General features: G+C 46.9%; 5 protein-coding genes across 5 annotated transcripts; 1 reads left to right on the forward strand and 4 right to left on the reverse strand.

Annotated features, from left to right (window-relative positions):
* Nucleotides 1–1,146: 1,146 nt before the first annotated feature.
* On the reverse strand, nt 1,147–1,539 carry HD556DRAFT_1231849 (uncharacterized protein; the record flags this gene model as incomplete). Its single annotated transcript, XM_041297466.1, has 1 exon — nt 1,147–1,539. A coding segment is annotated over one exon (393 nt), but the record flags the coding sequence as incomplete, so codon positions are not given.
* Nucleotides 1,540–1,924: 385 nt separating this feature from the next.
* Nucleotides 1,925–2,317, reverse strand: HD556DRAFT_1211403 (uncharacterized protein; the record flags this gene model as incomplete). The annotated part of the gene is made up of 1 exon (XM_041296575.1): nt 1,925–2,317. A coding segment is annotated over one exon (393 nt), but the record flags the coding sequence as incomplete, so codon positions are not given.
* A 5,967-nt stretch (nt 2,318–8,284) lies between these two features.
* On the reverse strand, nt 8,285–10,425 carry HD556DRAFT_162451 (uncharacterized protein). The gene is made up of 12 exons (XM_041309766.1): nt 10,032–10,425; nt 9,875–9,981; nt 9,809–9,823; nt 9,711–9,749; nt 9,622–9,650; nt 9,545–9,558; nt 9,456–9,491; nt 9,238–9,297; nt 9,045–9,179; nt 8,754–8,991; nt 8,646–8,697; nt 8,285–8,590 (listed from the first exon to the last, which is right to left on the reverse strand). Exons 1-12 carry the CDS (start codon nt 10,213–10,215, stop codon nt 8,387–8,389), a joined length of 1,113 nt encoding a protein of 370 aa, XP_041163486.1. The 5' UTR covers nt 10,216–10,425; the 3' UTR covers nt 8,285–8,386.
* A 2,445-nt stretch (nt 10,426–12,870) lies between these two features.
* HD556DRAFT_1207211 (uncharacterized protein) lies at nt 12,871–13,140 on the forward strand (the record flags this gene model as incomplete). Its single annotated transcript, XM_041296496.1, has 1 exon — nt 12,871–13,140. A coding segment is annotated over one exon (270 nt), but the record flags the coding sequence as incomplete, so codon positions are not given.
* Nucleotides 13,141–14,063: 923 nt separating this feature from the next.
* On the reverse strand, nt 14,064–16,476 carry HD556DRAFT_163181 (uncharacterized protein). Its single transcript, XM_041309767.1, has 15 exons — nt 16,213–16,476; nt 16,020–16,149; nt 15,826–15,958; nt 15,743–15,775; nt 15,673–15,692; nt 15,606–15,620; nt 15,510–15,548; nt 15,418–15,446; nt 15,347–15,360; nt 15,264–15,299; nt 15,046–15,105; nt 14,854–14,988; nt 14,565–14,802; nt 14,456–14,507; nt 14,064–14,400 (listed from the first exon to the last, which is right to left on the reverse strand). The coding sequence occupies exons 2-15, from the start codon at nt 16,089–16,091 to the stop codon at nt 14,197–14,199; spliced, it is 1,080 nt and encodes a 359-aa protein (XP_041163488.1). The 5' UTR covers nt 16,092–16,149; nt 16,213–16,476; the 3' UTR covers nt 14,064–14,196.
* Nucleotides 16,477–17,717: the final 1,241 nt, after the last annotated feature.

The following is a 17,717-nucleotide window of genomic DNA, read 5'->3' on the forward strand; positions in this document are numbered from 1 at the left end:
ATGGAGAAGGTAAGGTTGGAGTAAGTATGTGCAACGTTTGAATACTATATTACAAATCCCATCAGGGCCTGGGGCCTTGTATGGGCTCAACTTTGAGATGCTACGCTCGATCTGCGTCATAGATATAGGTGCCGGGGTAGGGACGGCGTCCGGGTAGTTGTAGTCTTCCGGTACTGATGAGTGTTCTGGAGGGGGGGGGAAGAAAGCTTGTGCTAAGGCCTCGCTCTTATCCTTGTTGGTGTCGGCTGTGCCTCCGCCTGATCGCTTGAGGGTGGGGATTCTAGATAAGCCTCCGTCGCTAGCTGTTGCTGTAAGGTATCTGTTAGCAGTCCATATGTCGTTACCTGAGAGGTCCTCTAGCCATTCGATCCAGTGGTCCTTCTTGGTCCGTTTGATGGCTTCAGCGTATTGATTGCGTTTGATTCGGTGCTCCTCGTGGCTGTAGTGGCCTGCAAAGTCTCTGTGCTTGTACGAGAGATGGCTTAATTTCGCGACCTCGCGACGCATGATGGTTAGGTCCTTGGTCCACCACCTCTTGGAGTGGGGGTTGGGCTTGGACTTGGGGACGACTCGTTCTATGACTGCTTGGATTGCGGCCGTAAGAGTGCGTGCCGCAGTCTGGAATTCGGCTTCCGTAACGAGCGGTTGAGCTGGTAGGATCTTGTCCAACTCTAGTTCTAGTTCCTCGTTGAATACTTCCCAGTCTGCTTCACGGTAGTTGTGCTTGATATCAGTCGTCGCTTGGGGGAGTTCGAGTTCGAGGATGCTTAGGATGGGCACATGGTCTGTTGCTGGTCCACGTAAGGCTGGGTTAGTCGTGCAGCTTATAAAGGATTCTCCTGTGTGGTCAGTACAAAACACGTTGTCTGGACGTGTCCAATTCTTTGAGCTAGACGATTGGAGGGTCGGTAGACCTTTGGGTAACGTCATGATCATGCCATAGTCCGCTATGAGGTCTAGAAGTGGCTGTGCCGCGTTGAGATACTGGTTATTGAAGAGTTGCGTGTTCCTGTCCTCGTCCCATAGGGGATGGTGTCTATTGAAGTCCCCGAGCCATATCATGTGGTCGTCCGCTGATGGACGTAGACGGGTGATCTCGCGTTCGAGGAATGATGCTAGTTCTTCTTGAGTTTTCGTTAGTTTGCAGTCGTTGTAGATGTTGAAAATGGTGCAACGTCCGAAGGGTCCGCGAAATTGGGTGACTACAACGTCAGGGGACGGAAATGGGATCTGTTGCCAGGAGTTAGTATCTAGAGTTTTGGATATTAGTGTGACAGCTCGGGAGGTTAGTTCTGGGGATGAGAAGCGGGTGGTGGGGTAGACCGCATGAAAGTAGGGCGACGATATTGTATTCTTCGTGCGATTAATGTGAGGTTCTTGCAGGGCTAGTATATCCCAGTCGCGGGCAATAGGGCTGTTGAGGAGTGAGTGTTGGGCTATCAAAGAAGTATTAAGGTTTTGCTGCCAAATTCGTAGTCTGGTCGTCATATTGTTAGTTCGTTCAGACATTAGGGGGGGTCTGGGTCCGTGGGGTGTCATTGCATAGTGGGGAGTTTGGAGGTGATGAGAGTAGGGAGGATGAGCGGGAGGGGGATGATGGTTTGTTGGACAAGGATGAGGATGGAGATGGGTGATTGGGGGTTGATGGGTTGTGTGGTGCCATAGACGGAGTCTGTTTCTGTGGTGCTGTTCGAGGAGGTTCTATGTCCCAGCCTGAGGAGATTGGGATCGAGTTGGGGCCTGTCGGTGTGAAGGCTCGGTGGTGAGAGCGGCCAAAATGATTGGGCATGCCTCGCGAAGGTTTGCCGTGAGGTCTCCTGGTTTCGAAGGGAAGATTTGACTGGTGGAGCATGGGTCTATAGTTGGAGGGTGGTTGTTCGACCGGCTTGCGATATGGTGCTGGTTTTGGAGGCAGCATTACCTGTGTCCAGTCTTCGTCAGTAGGGAAGTAAGGCATAGAGTTCTCTGGGAGCTTAGCGTCGATTCCTGCGCAGCGATTTTCGAATTCAGGACAGTTTCTGTCCCAGCTTGCGTGATCTTGTGAGTTGCAGCTTACGCAGTGGAAGGTTCGATAAGCGTTGCAGTCGTTGGTTCTATGGTTCTTTCCGCACGTCCCACAGGTGTCCGTTGGGGCATTGCAGTCTCTTGCTATGTGTCCCCAGGTTTGGCACTTGACGCATCTTACTGGCTCCCGTTTATCTTTGCGTGGGTGAAACTTCTCCTGACCGATGTAGATACCGTCGCGTAGCGTTATGTTGGCTGCTTTTGGGTCCGCAAAGTGAAATAAGGCATGAGCTACCTTTTGTCCTGGTGATCTCCGAATTCTGGGTTTGATCCATCCCGCTGCTTCTATAGAGCCTGTCGGCAGGTTGTTTTCTTCCTCTGCTGCACGTCGCCATTCTGCGTCCTCGATACCGGATGTGATTGGTAGGAACGGTATAATGATGGTGAAACGGCGTTCCTTGATGAATACCGGGGAGTCTAGAGCGCCCGTGAACTTTAGTCTATTTTCTGGGATACGTAGCCAATTTGCTGCTTCTGCTGTGGTTAGTTCAACAATTAGGCCACCGTTTCGTAGTCGTGTGGTGGCTTTGATTTGAATGTCAGGAGATTCTCCATCCGAGATTGCAGCAAAGGTGTTTTTGAGTTTCTTAGCGATGTCTACCGAGCTGTCTTCGGGTTCGTATAATCTTCCGCCGAGTGCCGGTTCAATTAGGATCTGACGTTCCTTAATTGCGGCGCGTAAGAGGGCTGCCGAGACTGGGGCCGGGGTCTGTGTGTTTTGCCGTACTACTGCGCTGTAAGAGAGAGGGTTGTTCGGCTGGGTTGAGGGGGGCCTAGCTGTCAGTAGGGCATTCTTTACGTCAGTGATACTATTTAAAATAGCGTCGGTTGCTTGTTCTGCTCGGGTAGCGGCTGCTGATGCTGAGGTGGTGGTGCTGGTGTTTTCAGAATTAGCCTCCATGTCTGATTTGAGTTTCGCTAGGTCTTCTACGTTTGACTTGAGGCTCTCTGAGGTGGTGAGTATGGAGGCTATTTGAGGTGAGATAGCTGCTATAACGTGTGCTGAAAGTGATGACGAGAGGTCGGCTACGATTTGGGCTGAGAGTGATGTCGTAAGGGAGTCGGCTAGTTGCTTGGTGGTTGATGATGGCGTTTGTGGTGGGCTGTTCGTGAGGTTGTCTTCTAAGAGTATTGCGACGGCTCTGAGACCTTCTATAGCTGTGCGAGGGATTCCTGTGTATTGGGTGATGTGAAGAATTGTAAGTATAAGACTTTCGTTTGACATTGGCTCGCCTGGATGACGGAAGGGGGACTTCTCTAGAAAGGTGATGCTGCTTTCATTATTCTTGACATCGTACTCTTGCTGCATAATTTCATCTCTCGTTAACAGTAGAGATACTGTGTTTCGATGGGACGCTCTGATTCTATTTGTGGGAGTAGGAGCACGAGTGCTCGTATTGCCGGTCCCCAAGGGCATTGGACGCGACTTCCCGGTGGCCATTCGACTCTAGGAACAACAGTGAGTCTGTTGGAGTTGGACTGGCGTTTTATTAGTATTAGGTTCGAGAGGTTTGACGTCTGAGACGTCTAGAACGCTGGTGAGCGCAGTGCTGGGATCCGGGATTTTTCGGGGTCCTAGTCAGGGTGCCACTTGGTGCTAAACCAAGAAGCGATAGTTCAATGCTTGGAATCTCACTCACCCCTACGTATGAGCGTATTGATTAGATAGGAATGAGATAGCTGCGGAGTACTTACTGCATCTGTCAGCCATGACGACGGTATAATTCCTGTGTGCCGCCGGTCAGACAATGGAATACAGCGCATGTGAGACATACCCAGAAGATGGAAACTAATTGTCAGAGATAAGCTATTAGCATAGTGCAAAGTTTTTGGTCTCGACACATACACAGAATATGGTATTCCAATATAGCGTATCTAGAACATTTTGGAGTCAGCCCAAGTTCCGTAGCACGCTAAAGCACAACATGAGTACAAACAATTAAATACAGCATGGTCATGAGAGACCAGCGTTGTCTCTGTCGCGAATTCATTGCATGCTCTTGTTTCCTCTGATACTGGACTCTTGTCACTCACCCAGATGAGTTCAATCTATGCCACCATTCTCAGCGAGTTGGCTGCTGCGGCGACAACATCGACGTACCTCTTGTCCGAGTGTTAAGACTGGAAATATCATGAGAATCTCAGCGATTTTCGAACACTGTCCTGCTCACCCCAATCGTATGCCACCACGATGCCCGCGGCAACTGTGAAACTGCATGTCAATGTTAGATCTAGACATCTTGATACGACAGACCTTCCCAATAACTCAAAAAAATAGTTGCACTGATAGACGGCCAGTAACTGGGATCATTTGAGATGTAGGTCATGTTCGAGGGATGGGTGTGAGCGACTGGGAAGGTTAGTAGTGTATAACGACAGCGTTCGTGCAAGATATATCACCGTTCAAACGTTTACCCCTCGTATCACCAAAATCAACATGATGGAGATGGATATTTGATCCTGCCCCAAGATCCTTGATTGGGTGAAACAGCCAGAGTCCAAAAAACCGCGTGGAATCCCTTGATCGAATCAAAGTAAATTTGGATTTCGGAACCAGTGTTACGCACGTTGCTACTTGAACTTCATCAGGAAAGTTCCAGTCATCGGTGATGAAGACGACTTATTTCCAATGTGATTTTTGAGGTGTTTTTGCTGCAAGCCTGAACAAATGAAGGAGTTCATTATGAATCATGTAGTCAGCGATCTAACACAGGTCAAAGCATGATGTGATCGAAACAAGTACGAGCACTCTCTTCGGCTTCACTGGCCAAGCCTGAGGCCTGAGGCGCAACAACCCTCCGATTAAGTACTCTATGGAACAAGGGCCATTCTGCGGCATAGCATCTCGTACATCATTGGGCTATTATGATTATATCAAAAACGATGAACAAAGAGAAGGTAAGCATAGAATGAATCCAATACAAAGCGCACCATATTCGATACATTGTGCACTTATGTGATATCGTGATGTGTTGCACAGGCAGGTACATCCTGATTCATGATTGATATTTTTATATGCCACATCCCAAGGTCGAAGAGGAAGTTGCACATGGGAGACAAGAAGCTTGGCGAAGTGAGTATTGCGGTGCAAAATCAAATAAAAGAGGAAGCCCCTCGAATCTTGATACCCAAAATAGAATTTGATTTGTGAACCATGGCGGACATTGCTCGGACACTCCACTCGTTGGTGATGTTGGCAACTTATTTCTAACGCCATTGTTGATGTGTTCCGTATGAAACCAGGTAACCACCAATCTAATACAAGTTTGAGCATGATGGGATCGCAACAAGTATGTGTGCTCTCTCGGTCTCGTTGGCCAGCTCGATACTTGCTATCAGGATTCAGCTTCCCCGATCGCTTTTTTGTAACAAGGTAGAATTGTGTGGCGTGGCATGTTCAGAGAAGGTGTTTTGATGGTTGTTGGATGTGTTGTTTGTTACGATGATTAAATGGCCACTGTGCTTTGCAAATGAATGGATTGTTAATAGCGAATCAGAGCTCGAGCGACGCACCGAATAGACAGTGGGGGGCGAGGATATGGATTAGTGATGGTGTAGGTGACTGGGAGACGTGGCAGGGCCGATTTCGCTGTTTTTGCAGGTGCATTGAGAGGCTTGCTTGTTGAAATTACACGTTGGTCACCGGCCGTGTTCAGTAAACGCACCAATGAAAGTGCTGCTAGTTATGCTAATAGTCCAGAGAAACTTGAACCGACCTTTTGAAGCAGGAGGTTCAAGATGCACATAATACTGGACACGATGAACGAATGATATCAGTGTTTGTCGCATGCGTGCATCAAACACAGTACGAAAGATACGCAGGGCCTCCGATGGCGATGTGTTCGCGGACAACGTTGAAGCTTTAGATTCGGTGTTTGCCGAAAGTTGAAAAATCAACCGACTACAGCTATTTGACTACTGAGATAGACCGCATACTATCATGCAAGATTTATATTATAGGCCGTAAGGCTGTTCTGGAACTCATCCGTGTCATTCTCTCTTGTTGCTTCACTCGCATAGATTGTAAAGGACGAGAATCGACGTATACCTGAAGCTCGACAGATAGGCACTATGCCATCGAAACTGGATTATGGAACGACTGTCTTTTTCCATCTAGTATTTGGTCTGCCTAGTTCATATATATATGGGACTAAAGTGTTGCTCCCATGATAGATCCTCCAGACATAATCTTCCTTGCGCTCAAGGACATTCTCAGGCAATTACCCGTTTAGTCTACTGCAACTCGAACTTCTGCTGGTGCTCTGACTCAACCTGAGGCCTGAACACTGGTTGGACTTTCTTTGTATGCCATGAATATATCCCAACTCTTTCCACCGATTCCAAAACATTCAACGTTAACCGGCCACCCTTTCATGTGTACATAACACTACGTTCACGTCTTCCAATTCATTCCCGCTCTTCGCTTTGTATTTATTTCTAGACAAGACTACCCTGCGTATCTACTAATCTTCACCAGCCTGACAATATCAGTCATCCCGCTAATCCTCTCAGCTCATCCTCGCACCAATTCAGCGTCAGATTCAAATCAACATGTAAGTATTACATTCTTTAGATACGCACCTTTAGCGAGCACGCTGGCATAGCTCTATTTCACCACTCGATTTCATTTATAGACGTCTTCTCCAATTCGATCATGCCCGCCCTTATGCACCCACGCCGATCTGCGCATTCCAATATGGCAGTCTTCACCCCAAAAAAATTGTTACTGGTGTCGGAGACGGCTTATCTAGGGAGTCTGGTTTTGGCCAACTGTGAGTTGTTTTCCCCACTCCGGCACTGCTCTCGATGACATATGCTAGGCTAACCATCGATACAGCAGCGCTCTTAATTATCGATCAGCGTCTAGACTTGACTTGACTCCGACCCCACCCGAGAATCACGAACCCATCTATCAATTAAACCATATACTTCAAAGCTCAAGGAAGCATTTCTACGAGCTTTCATCTAGGATACGTTCTGAGTCCCTGCAACCCACTTATTTCCCCCTCGCAGTCCGTTTATATGGACAGTCCAGATGTACGATAGGGAAATGGTGATTGCCATGAAGAACCATTAATTTATCAGCCATCTGGTCTCCCGCGAAACTTTGTTTTCAACAAAAGAATTTCCCCCTTGTGCGCCATTTGCCCGACTCCACCGACTGGTCCAGATGGCTACCAGCTGTCTGAGCTTTGACATCCTACTCGGTGTGCCAGTGATCAATGACGATGGTGTGAACAATTGGGTCCGTGTCATAATCTGGTTCGATGCTTCACGCTGACAGATGTGCTACTTCCTCTATGGGTATCAACGGACACACGGATTTGAATAAATACCCAACGCACGATTCTACGAGCACCGTCACTTCGTTCTTTGTACTTTAGACAGACAATAATAAGGAAATTCGTCATTCTCGGGCTATCAGCTGTTTGAGGTCAAACACGCTGCTTTGACTTTCCTGTTTCACCGAAATTTCACATCACGTCCCACATACCTAGCCCAGATAGATGATTGCAAAAGCAGAACCGATGTATTGTCATCCAGTTGTCGTTTTTCACATATTTTGTGCTTGGACAGCTGGTGATAAGCCGTTTTCTTCATTGCCCGTTGAGATATCATGTACCTTTCAATGTTCCTGCAAAATACTCTCAAATCTTCCCGTTTTCTCCACATTCTATCAGACACTTTGTTCAGGTGACCGTTTGCTTACCGTTCGGTGCTTTACTCTGATGGTCATGCCTAGCAGGGACTCCAACAGAATATCTTGATTGATGCCTCATTAGTAGTATGATAAGTACGCTTGAGGCCTTCTGACTTGAAGCACCGATTTTCTAAATCTCTACTCAGAAGACCTCATCTCCTTGCCATGCTCATTCGTGGACAGCCACTATAGTCAAGCCAGGAGTCCACGCGATTCATTCGTTTTCATTCTCCGTAGCCCAGAGTGAGGAAAACACATCTGAGCACCAACGAGTCATCAGCCTTATGGCTTCACGCCGCTTCGCGGTCACTTCTTCATCTGTATGTTCAGACAACAGAACTCCACAAACGTGCAGAATTAGCTGTCAGGATTCTTTCACTGATTCTCATTGCTGTATCTTAATATCGGCCATCAAGGACCAATTTGGTTGCTAGACATCGTAGATAATTTCAGCTTGCGACTTGGTTCAAATATGGATACTTCATCCTAGTAGTAATACAACAAGAAATATATTTGCATAGACCTTTCAGATATACTTCGAAACACTATATGTCAAATAAATACCACGACGGATCCTCGACCAAATTTCTCCTCCCTGCAGACCGCTCGGCAAGCATTTCCCTACACAGTACTGCTAGTCGATACATGTACAGAATCCTGGAAGACAATTGAACTCATGCTAGTTTCTGCGTCGGAGTCTGCCACGAGTTTGGCGTGGTATTCTCGAACGCTAAGGATGAGGCGTGGTCCCAGCACAAACATCTGCACGAACAATAGAATTTGAAAAACACCATAGAGTATCTGAGATCCAATAGAATATGAATTCTACAGAAATGATAAGCACTGGTTACACGCAGACGTCAGCGACAAGTCAGCACACCTGGAGCTCTGGGGAGAGAGACGCGAGCTGGAGGCAAGAGACACCAAGAAAGCTAACATGTGCGGAACTTGAGCGGAAAATATGACCGCGTTCACATTACAGGCTCACCTTGCAAAATAAAGAACGTGAGATTGTATCAGCACTCTGAAACAGTCCCCGATGGTTGGTTGTGTCAATGGGCTGAGTCGTCGTAGGTCAAGGAAGTGTTTCACAGCAACCCAGACTGAAAGACACAGTGCAAGGACCTCCCAGACAGTGTAGAGCATCCAAACCATTGAAAACAGAAGCTGCTCGTCCTCTTCATATCCATACCCGCATATATATCTGCCAGAGAGTATCAACTCCTCTGGTTTTTGTCCAATTAGGTCTGTTCTTCAAGTCAACAAGTCACAAGCTTACCCCCTACATCATACTTGAGTTCTATTGCCAATATTACTCCGCAGGCGATGGTAACAACCAGAAATGTGACAACAAGGATGATGAGTATCATTCTAGATCCCTGATACATTGCATGTAGGCGAGCAATCATGATGACTTGCATCAGGTTTCAGTCGAATCAATATCACAGAGATATTGCGGCTAGGTAACTCACCGTTCAACATGGCAACTACGGCCACATTTGTCCCATTCAGTGCGTAGTTCGTAATATTGCCTGAAACACCCAATTAGTGATCACTTTCGTACTGAGATGAAACACTCCAACTTACACCTATTGAGTGATTATGTGGAGCCAAGCTCGATGTTTAGAGTCTCACTCACCCCTACAAACGAGTGTATTCATTGGATGTGAATAAGATGATTGTGGAATACTTACTACATCTGTCCGTGAGACCCATGGGATATATGCTTCCAGTGTGTGCCGCCGGTGAGACTAATCCAACACAACGCATGACACTTACACAGGACAAAATCACTAATTGTCAGAGATGAGGTATTAGCACGGTGCCAATTTGAATTTGTTAGTCTCGACACATACATAGAATACGGTATTCCAATATAGCGTATCTGAAATATTTCGGGATCAGTACCTGCAAACCACGCTATAGTACAACAAGAAGTACGAACAACCAAATACAGCACAGTCATGAGAGACCAACGTTGCCTCTGTCGCGAATTCATTATACGCTCCTGTTTTCTTCTGATACACGACTATTGTCACTCACCCAGATCAATTCAATCTACGGCACCTCACTTAGCGAGTTTTCCGCTCGGCGATAACATAGACTTACCTCTTTTCCCGGTGTTAAGACAGGAGATATCATGAAAAAATCAGTAATTTTCGAACCAGTACTGTCCTGCTCACCCCAATCGTACATCACCACGACGCCGGCGGCAACTGCGAAACCGCTGGTCAACGTTAGATCCACACATCATGATGCGACAAACCTGTCCAATAACTGAAAATATTTTCCATACTGATATATGGCCACCAAATTGGGTCATTTGAGACTACAGTCATATTCGAGGAATGTGTGAGCCGGTGGGGGATGTTGGTGGTGTATAATGTATCGATGCGTGCTAGATATATCACCGCTTCTATAGCCAAAAATAGCATGGTAGAGATGGACATTTGATCCCACCTCAAGACCCTTGATTGGTGAAATGCTGTGAAATGAAGCAAAAAGAGGAAGCCCTCACGATCGATAATCAAAGTAGATTTTGATTTCCAAGACAATATTGCGCACGCAATTACTTGAACACCAGGGAAATTCCAGTCGTTAGTGATGTCGGCAACTTATTTCCAATGCCATTTTTGCTGCAAGGTAGCAAAAATCCAGGAGCTCTTTATGAAATCTTTTAGCCATCGATCTAACACAGGTTTAAGCGTGATGTGATCGAAACAAGCATATACATTCTTGCAAAGCCGAGACCGAGGCGCAACAGCCCTCCTCTTAGAGAAAATGGTCATTCTGCGGCATAGCACCAGAGAAGTAACAGTGACACAAAGTAGGTCGGAGTGGAGCAACTGTATCTCACCCTATCCGTCGCCTCGTACGCCTGAACTATTGGGCTATCATGATTACATCAAAACGATGAACAAAGATATATATGACAAGGATGAAGCGAATCTGATCTAGAACGCACTATATTCAATGCATCCTGCGCTTGATGTGATGGTGATGTATTGCACTGCCAGACACATCACGATTGATGATTCGTGATTGACATTGTTGAATACCTATACGACACCATCCTCAAATCGAAAGAGAAATTGCACACGGGAGACAATAAGCCTGTGACACGTTAGAAGCCCCATTTCTAATTGTACAGGCCTGATGGTATCGTGATGCAGTAAGCTTTCATCCTGTACGAGTGAGTCCGTCGGATAGGCAAAGAAGTCATTGGCAGACTGTGAAAATTACACGTTGGGGCAGGGGCCAGCGGCCAGAGCAAGAGCAAGACAGACAAGCTGTCACGGTGATCATGATGCAAGCTTAACCGTGACGCATGCACGGTTGTCTACGTATTGACTAGTGTTTGGATCGTGGAGACCCCGAATGTGCAGTCTCATGGAACTCCTTACGTACGCATATAACTCGAGCGAGGACACGAAATCTGTGCCAGCACTTAGATTCGTGACTAGTCTAGCGTACGTCTCTTGGGAATTTTGACCCGAGCTCACACAGCCCTACCTAACCTGCGATTGTATAACTCTATCTACTCCCGGTCACAGACTCAAGTTCCTATTACTGTGGCTCTAACTCCCTGCGACCCAATATTCTTCCCCTCACACTCATTCGCCCGAGTCCGGTCCAGATCATCTCGTTGGGCACTTTCACTTTCAAACTCTTACGGTTGTGCTTAGCAGGATGGACTGTGTTTTGCAGTCGCATCGATAAACATCAACGTATGTGTATTATCCAAGCTGTTCAACGAACTGACTGTTGCATACGGAGTCAAAAAGGCTACAGGTTAACGTTCACCGCCAGGATACGACAGCATCCAAACACATACTAATGGCTTCGACCGGCATGTACACCACAGAATGCCAAGATGACTCAAAAGGCGGGTCGGTTCGACATCCAGAGTGGATTGCTATCTACCATGGCGATCCAAGCGACGTACTGGAGGATGAGGAACTCATGAGCAAACATTCCTATAGATTCCTGTATCGTTCGTGGGAGTCTCGAACAATCAGCTGTCTGGAATCTGGATCCAATTTTCGACAGTCAGCATTCCCGAGATTGGTGTTCGCGTTTGAGGATATCCCGTCTAGTGGTTCCTCTTTCTTGGCTGTGATTCCTGTCTTAGCCTGCTCCTTGATGCACTCTAGGAACTAATCAACCTGCATCTAGACTCGTCCCAGGCTGACCCAAAGGATGCCCAGCTCCACTTGTCAATTCCTGGTTTTGTATCAGAGTGGCTCGAAAGGCACGAATGGCGCGTCAGGTACCAGGAGGAGAGTGGAGGTCGGACTCCGAGAATCGGTGTTTGATCTTGCCAGTGGCTTGGAAAATCTGGATATGTTGAAGCGCCACTAGTACTCTTACACCTGGGATCCATGTACGCCGACGGAGGATGGTACGTTTGTTCCTGTGGCTCCAAACGAGTAGTTTCAAATGAAGTATTAATTATCATGCATATATGCATCGATCAAATGAATATCTGTAGCGTGAAAATACGAGTGATGTCATTGTATATGGAAAGCAAGAGTGATCAGCTTGAACAACAACGATTCTGCGATCATGGTCAGTTCTTGGTTGTTATTTTTCCTTCTTCGTGCATCGTGCTTAGATGATAATCCAGAGCATTCATGAATATGTTGAATTCTCAGACTATCAGCTGTCTGAAATCGGATACGCTACTTCTACTTTCCTTGGTCCGTGGAATAGTCACATCGCACCCCACCCGAACGGCCCAGATCGATGATGATGCAATAGATGCGACACAGCCATTGCGTCGCAAGCCATCTGAGCGAATAACGACCTGTTGAAGTGAAGTGTATATTTTTCAAATCATCATTTTTTCGCACCAGGGCGACTGCAATTGATATTATGTGTGTGTTGTATGTATATACGCATCTCGTTCGGTGCTTTACTCTTACAGTCGTGCTGCTTGGCAAGATGGAAACAGATGGTTGCAAGGGCCCTAATTCACATCCGACGCATGATTTGCAGTTGGATGGGTGACGCTATGATGATCAAAATATGTATGCTCATATATAGCAGATCATTTTCGCAGGATGATGCGCCGCATAGCGCGGGATAATGAAGACTTTAATGTGACGCTCCGATGGGTGCCAGGGCACTCTGGCGTGCATGGAAACGAAGAGGCTGACAAGCATGCCAAACGGGCCTCGGAAGGTCATCACAACGACAGCCCGGTCAACTGCCTCCCTCGTTACCTCCGTCATCGCACCCTCCCCCTAAGCATCTCCGCTCTGAAAGAATCGCAAAGCAAGAACACAGCTGAGCGTTGGACGCACCTCTGGCGTACATCCCCACGATTTCACCACATCAATCGCCTCGACCCCCGCATCCTCAAACGATCCTTCATCAAATTATCCGCCAATTTCCCAAAACGCCTCACTAGCCTGTACATCTTTCTCCGCACGGGACATGCACCGCTCAACAAGCACCTTCATCGCATACAGAAATCAGCCAGCCCTTCCTGCCCTCATTGTCCGGGCAATGACGAAACTGTGCACCATTACCTTCTGGTCTGCCCGCACTATCGAAGAGAACGTCATCTTCTCGTCACAGCTCTGGGCCGAAAAGCCTCGTCCATCCAATTTCTTCTCTCAGAGCCTGAAGCTACCTGTCACCTCGTCGAATACATCAATGCTACTGGAAGAATGAGAGCAATTCTCGGTGAAGTACCTACCCCGCGCACCTCGTCAGACTAATCACCCGCATCGTAGTTACACGCACCCCAAATTCTCGCTAGAATCCTCACTTAACCCTCATCAAAATCCTCTCATGTACATATCCACCCCACCCTACCTACCTCACCCACTCGTCTACATGGAGTCACCAGCGCCTCTCAGCCCTAACGGAACACACCATTCGGAACAAAGGCCCCTCTGTTCATCCCCGGGCCCATGTCACATACACGTTCCCTATATTTCCAAACAGACTCCTGTACCTGCCCGCGAAAGCGGCCGAGTACGCGTTACTATTTTGCAAAACGTTAGAACACACATCGCTCCTGTATATACACAAGTCATCTCATCTTCGAAGGGCGGCACGTCTAAAACGGCCGGCGGGAACGGCGGACTGGTGGGGGTACGCCCTACACCAGGGCATTCGTGCGCCCAGAGATGTGTTGGGGACACTGGGGGTCCCCTAGACTAGATAGTACTGTCCTCCTTAGAGTACACCTCTCCATAGGACATAAAAATTGATTTTTTTTAAAAAAAAAAAAAAAAAAGTATGCCAGAGTTCTAAAAGTTCACGATTGGCGGTTCACTGATACTTTTGCAGGGATACAGCAAGAAACAGGTTTGCCTGGACCTTTCAAATATACTTCGGAATACAATATGTTAAATAAATACCACAACGGATCCTGCACCAAATTTCTCCTCCCTGCAGACCACTCGGCAAGCATTTCCCTACACAGTACTGCTAGTTGATACATGTACACGCTCCTGGAAAACAATCGAATTGATGCTAGTGTCTGCGTCGGAGTCTTCCACTAGTTTGGCGTGGTACTCTCGAACGCTAAGAATAAGGCGTGGTCCCAGCACAAACATCTGCACAGCCGATGAAATTCGGAGAGCACCTCCGAGTATCAGAGGTGCGATAGAATTTGAATGCTGCAGAAATGATAAGCAGCGGTTGCACGCAGATATCGGCGACAAGTCAACGGACCGAGATTTCTAAAGAGAGAACAGCAAGCTGGAGACAAGAGACACCAACAAAGCTAACATGTGCGGAACTTGAGCAGAAGAATATAACCGCGTTCACATTACAATCTCACCTTGCAAAATAAAGAACGTGAGATTGTATGAGCACTCTGAAATAGTCCCCGATGGTCGATCCTGTCGATCGGCCGAGTCGTCGCAGCTCACGGAAGTGTTTTACGGCAACCCAGACTGAAAGACACAGTGCGAGGATCTCCCAAACAGTGTTGAGCATCCAAAACATCGAAGTAAGAAGCTGCTCGTCCCCTCCAAATACATAACCGCACATATATGTGCCAGAGAGTATCGACTCCTCTGGTGTGTGTTCAATGAGCCGCATTCTTCAAGTCAACAAGTAAAGCTTACCTGCTACAATATCGTCGAGTTCTATTGCTGTGATTACTCCACAGGCGATGATTACAGCCAGGAAGATAATAACAAGGAATATAAGCATCATTCTAGATCCTTGATACATGGCATGCAACCGAGCAATCGTGATCACTTGCATCGTGTGTCAGTCAGTCAATATCACAGATGTATTGCACCTGAGTCACTTACCGCCCAACATGCAAATCACGGCCACAGTTGTGCCATTTGTTGCGTAGTACGTGATCGCGCCTAAAACTCGCAATTAGTGAACGCCCTCGCACTAGTATCAAAGACTTTGACTTACACCTATTGAGTCATTATATTGAGCCGAGTTCGATGGTTGGAATCTCACTCACCCCTACACATGAGCATATTGATTGGATGGGAATGAGATGGTTGCAGAATACTCACTGCATCTGTCAGCGATACCGATGGCATACTTCCTGTCCCGCTGGTCAGAAAAATGACACACAGCGCATATGATCCATACGCAGAAGATTGACACTAGTTGTCAGATATGAGCTATTAGCACAGTGCAAAGTTGTTGGTCTCGACACATACACAGAATACGGTGTTCTGATATAGCGTATCTAGAAAATTTTGTATTCAGCACAAGTTGCCCACCATGCTAAAGCACAGCATGAGGTACGAACAATCAAATAAAGCACAGTCATCAGAGACCAGCGTTGTCTCTGTCGCGAAATCATTGTATTCTTGTTTTCTTCTAATACGTGACTCTTGTCACTCACCCAGATGAGTTCAATCTATGGCACCATTCTTAGCGAGTTGGCTGCTGCGGCGATAACATCTACGTACCTCTTCTCCGAATGTTAAGACTTGAAATATCATGAGAATATCAGCGATTTTCGAACACTGTCCTGCTCACCCCAATCATATATCATTACGACGCCGGTAGCAACTGCAAAATCGTAAGTCAATGTTAGCTCCAGACATCTTGATGCAACAGACCTTCCCAATAGCTGAAAAACATAACGAGATTCATTCTCGGCCACCAACTTGGATCATTTGAGACGTAGGTCATGGTCGAGGATAGGTGTAGGCGAGTGGGGAAGGTTAGTGGTCTATAGCAACAGCGCTCGTGCTAGATATACCACCGTTCAATCTAAGACGCCATATATACTAGGTTGAAAGAGGAATCGCACATGGGAAACAAGAAGCCTGTAACAGGCACAAAAAGCCCGATTTCCGATTGTACAGCCTCGGTCAGTGGCCATTTTATTTCAGTGACGTTTTGCAGTGCCGACTTGAGCAGGAGCCGGTAAAGGTTGCGAGCTAAAAACGAGATCTATCAGATAAACCAAGCATACCGTTGTCGGACCTTTGCAACCATCGTACAGACACATCGTCGCTTTAGAATCCTTATTCCACCTTCACAGGATGCCAAAGATACGAATCCAAACAGTCACATGTCGCAACATACAGATAGCACCACATGCAAAAATTGAGGAGCTCTTTATGAAATCTTGTAGGCATCAATCTAACACAGGTTTAAGCGTGATGTGATCGAGACAAGCATACCAGAGAAGTCGGACAAGAAACAGTGATACAGAGTAGGTCGAAGTGGAGCAAATGTATCTCACCTTATCCATCGCCTCGTACGCTTGAACTATTGGGTTATCCAAAACGATGAACAGAGATATAACAAGGATGGAGCGAATCTGGTCTAGAACGCACTTTAGTCAATGCATCATGCGCTTGATGTGATGGTGATGTACTGCACTGCCAGACACATCACGATTGATGATTCGTGATTGACATATCTTGAATACATGTACGACACCATCCTTGGCAACTCGAAAGAGAAATTTCACACGGGAGACAATAAGCCTGTGACTCCACGCTAGAAGCCCTGTTTCTGATTGTACAGGCTATCCTGATGGTATCGTGTTGCAGTAAGCTTTCATTCTGTAAGAGTGAGTCCGTCAGGTCAAAGAAGTCATTGGCGGAATACAAAATTTACACGTTGGAGCGCGGGCCAGCGGTCTGAGCCCAGAGCAAGACAGACAAGCTGTCACGGTGATCATGATGCAAGCTTAACGTTTAACACGAGCACGGTGAAACCTATTAGTCTATGTATTGACTAGTGTTTGGACCGTAGAGACCCCGGATGTGCAGTCTCGTGGAACTCCTACGTAGTACTTCTCTGTCTCCCGTACGCATATAACTCGAGCACGGGAATCGAGGACACGAAATCTGTGCCAGCACTTAGATTCGTGACTAAAGATCTGGCGTACGTCTCTTGGGAATTTGACTCGAGCTTAGACAGCACTGCCTAACCCGCGATTGTATAGCTCTATCTACTCCCAGTCACAGACCCGAGTTCCTACTACCGTGACGCGATTCCCTGTATTTCATATATAACCCATGCCTATCTGCAGGTACCAATCTTATACATGTGGAAGTCTGCATTCAGAGAACTTTGGTCCTCGCGTTTAGACCCCAACTTGATCAAATCATCTATTCCAATGTTCAAGGCGGGTTTTTCCTTATGAGATTGCGTCTATGATAAGCTCTAACTCCCTGCGACCCAATATTCTTCCCTTCACAGCCATTCGCCCGAGTCCGGTCCAGATTATCTCGTTCGGCACTTTCACTTTCAAACTCTTACGGTTGTGCTTAGCAGGATGGACTTAAACACCAACGTATGTGTATTATCCAAGCTGTTCAACGAACTGACTGTGGCATATGGAGTCAAAAGGCTACATACAGGTTAACGTTCACCGCCAGGATACGACAGCATTCAAACACATACTAATGGCTTCGACCGGCATGTACACCACAGACTGCCAAGATCACTGTTTCGACCCAAAAGGCGGGTTGGTCCGACACCCTGAGTGGAT

The sequence above is a fragment of the Suillus plorans genome (genome assembly GCF_016647745.1).
Source record: "Suillus plorans strain S12 chromosome Unknown HD556scaffold_12, whole genome shotgun sequence".
In the NCBI taxonomy this organism is placed as follows: Eukaryota; Fungi; Basidiomycota; class Agaricomycetes; order Boletales; family Suillaceae; genus Suillus; species Suillus plorans.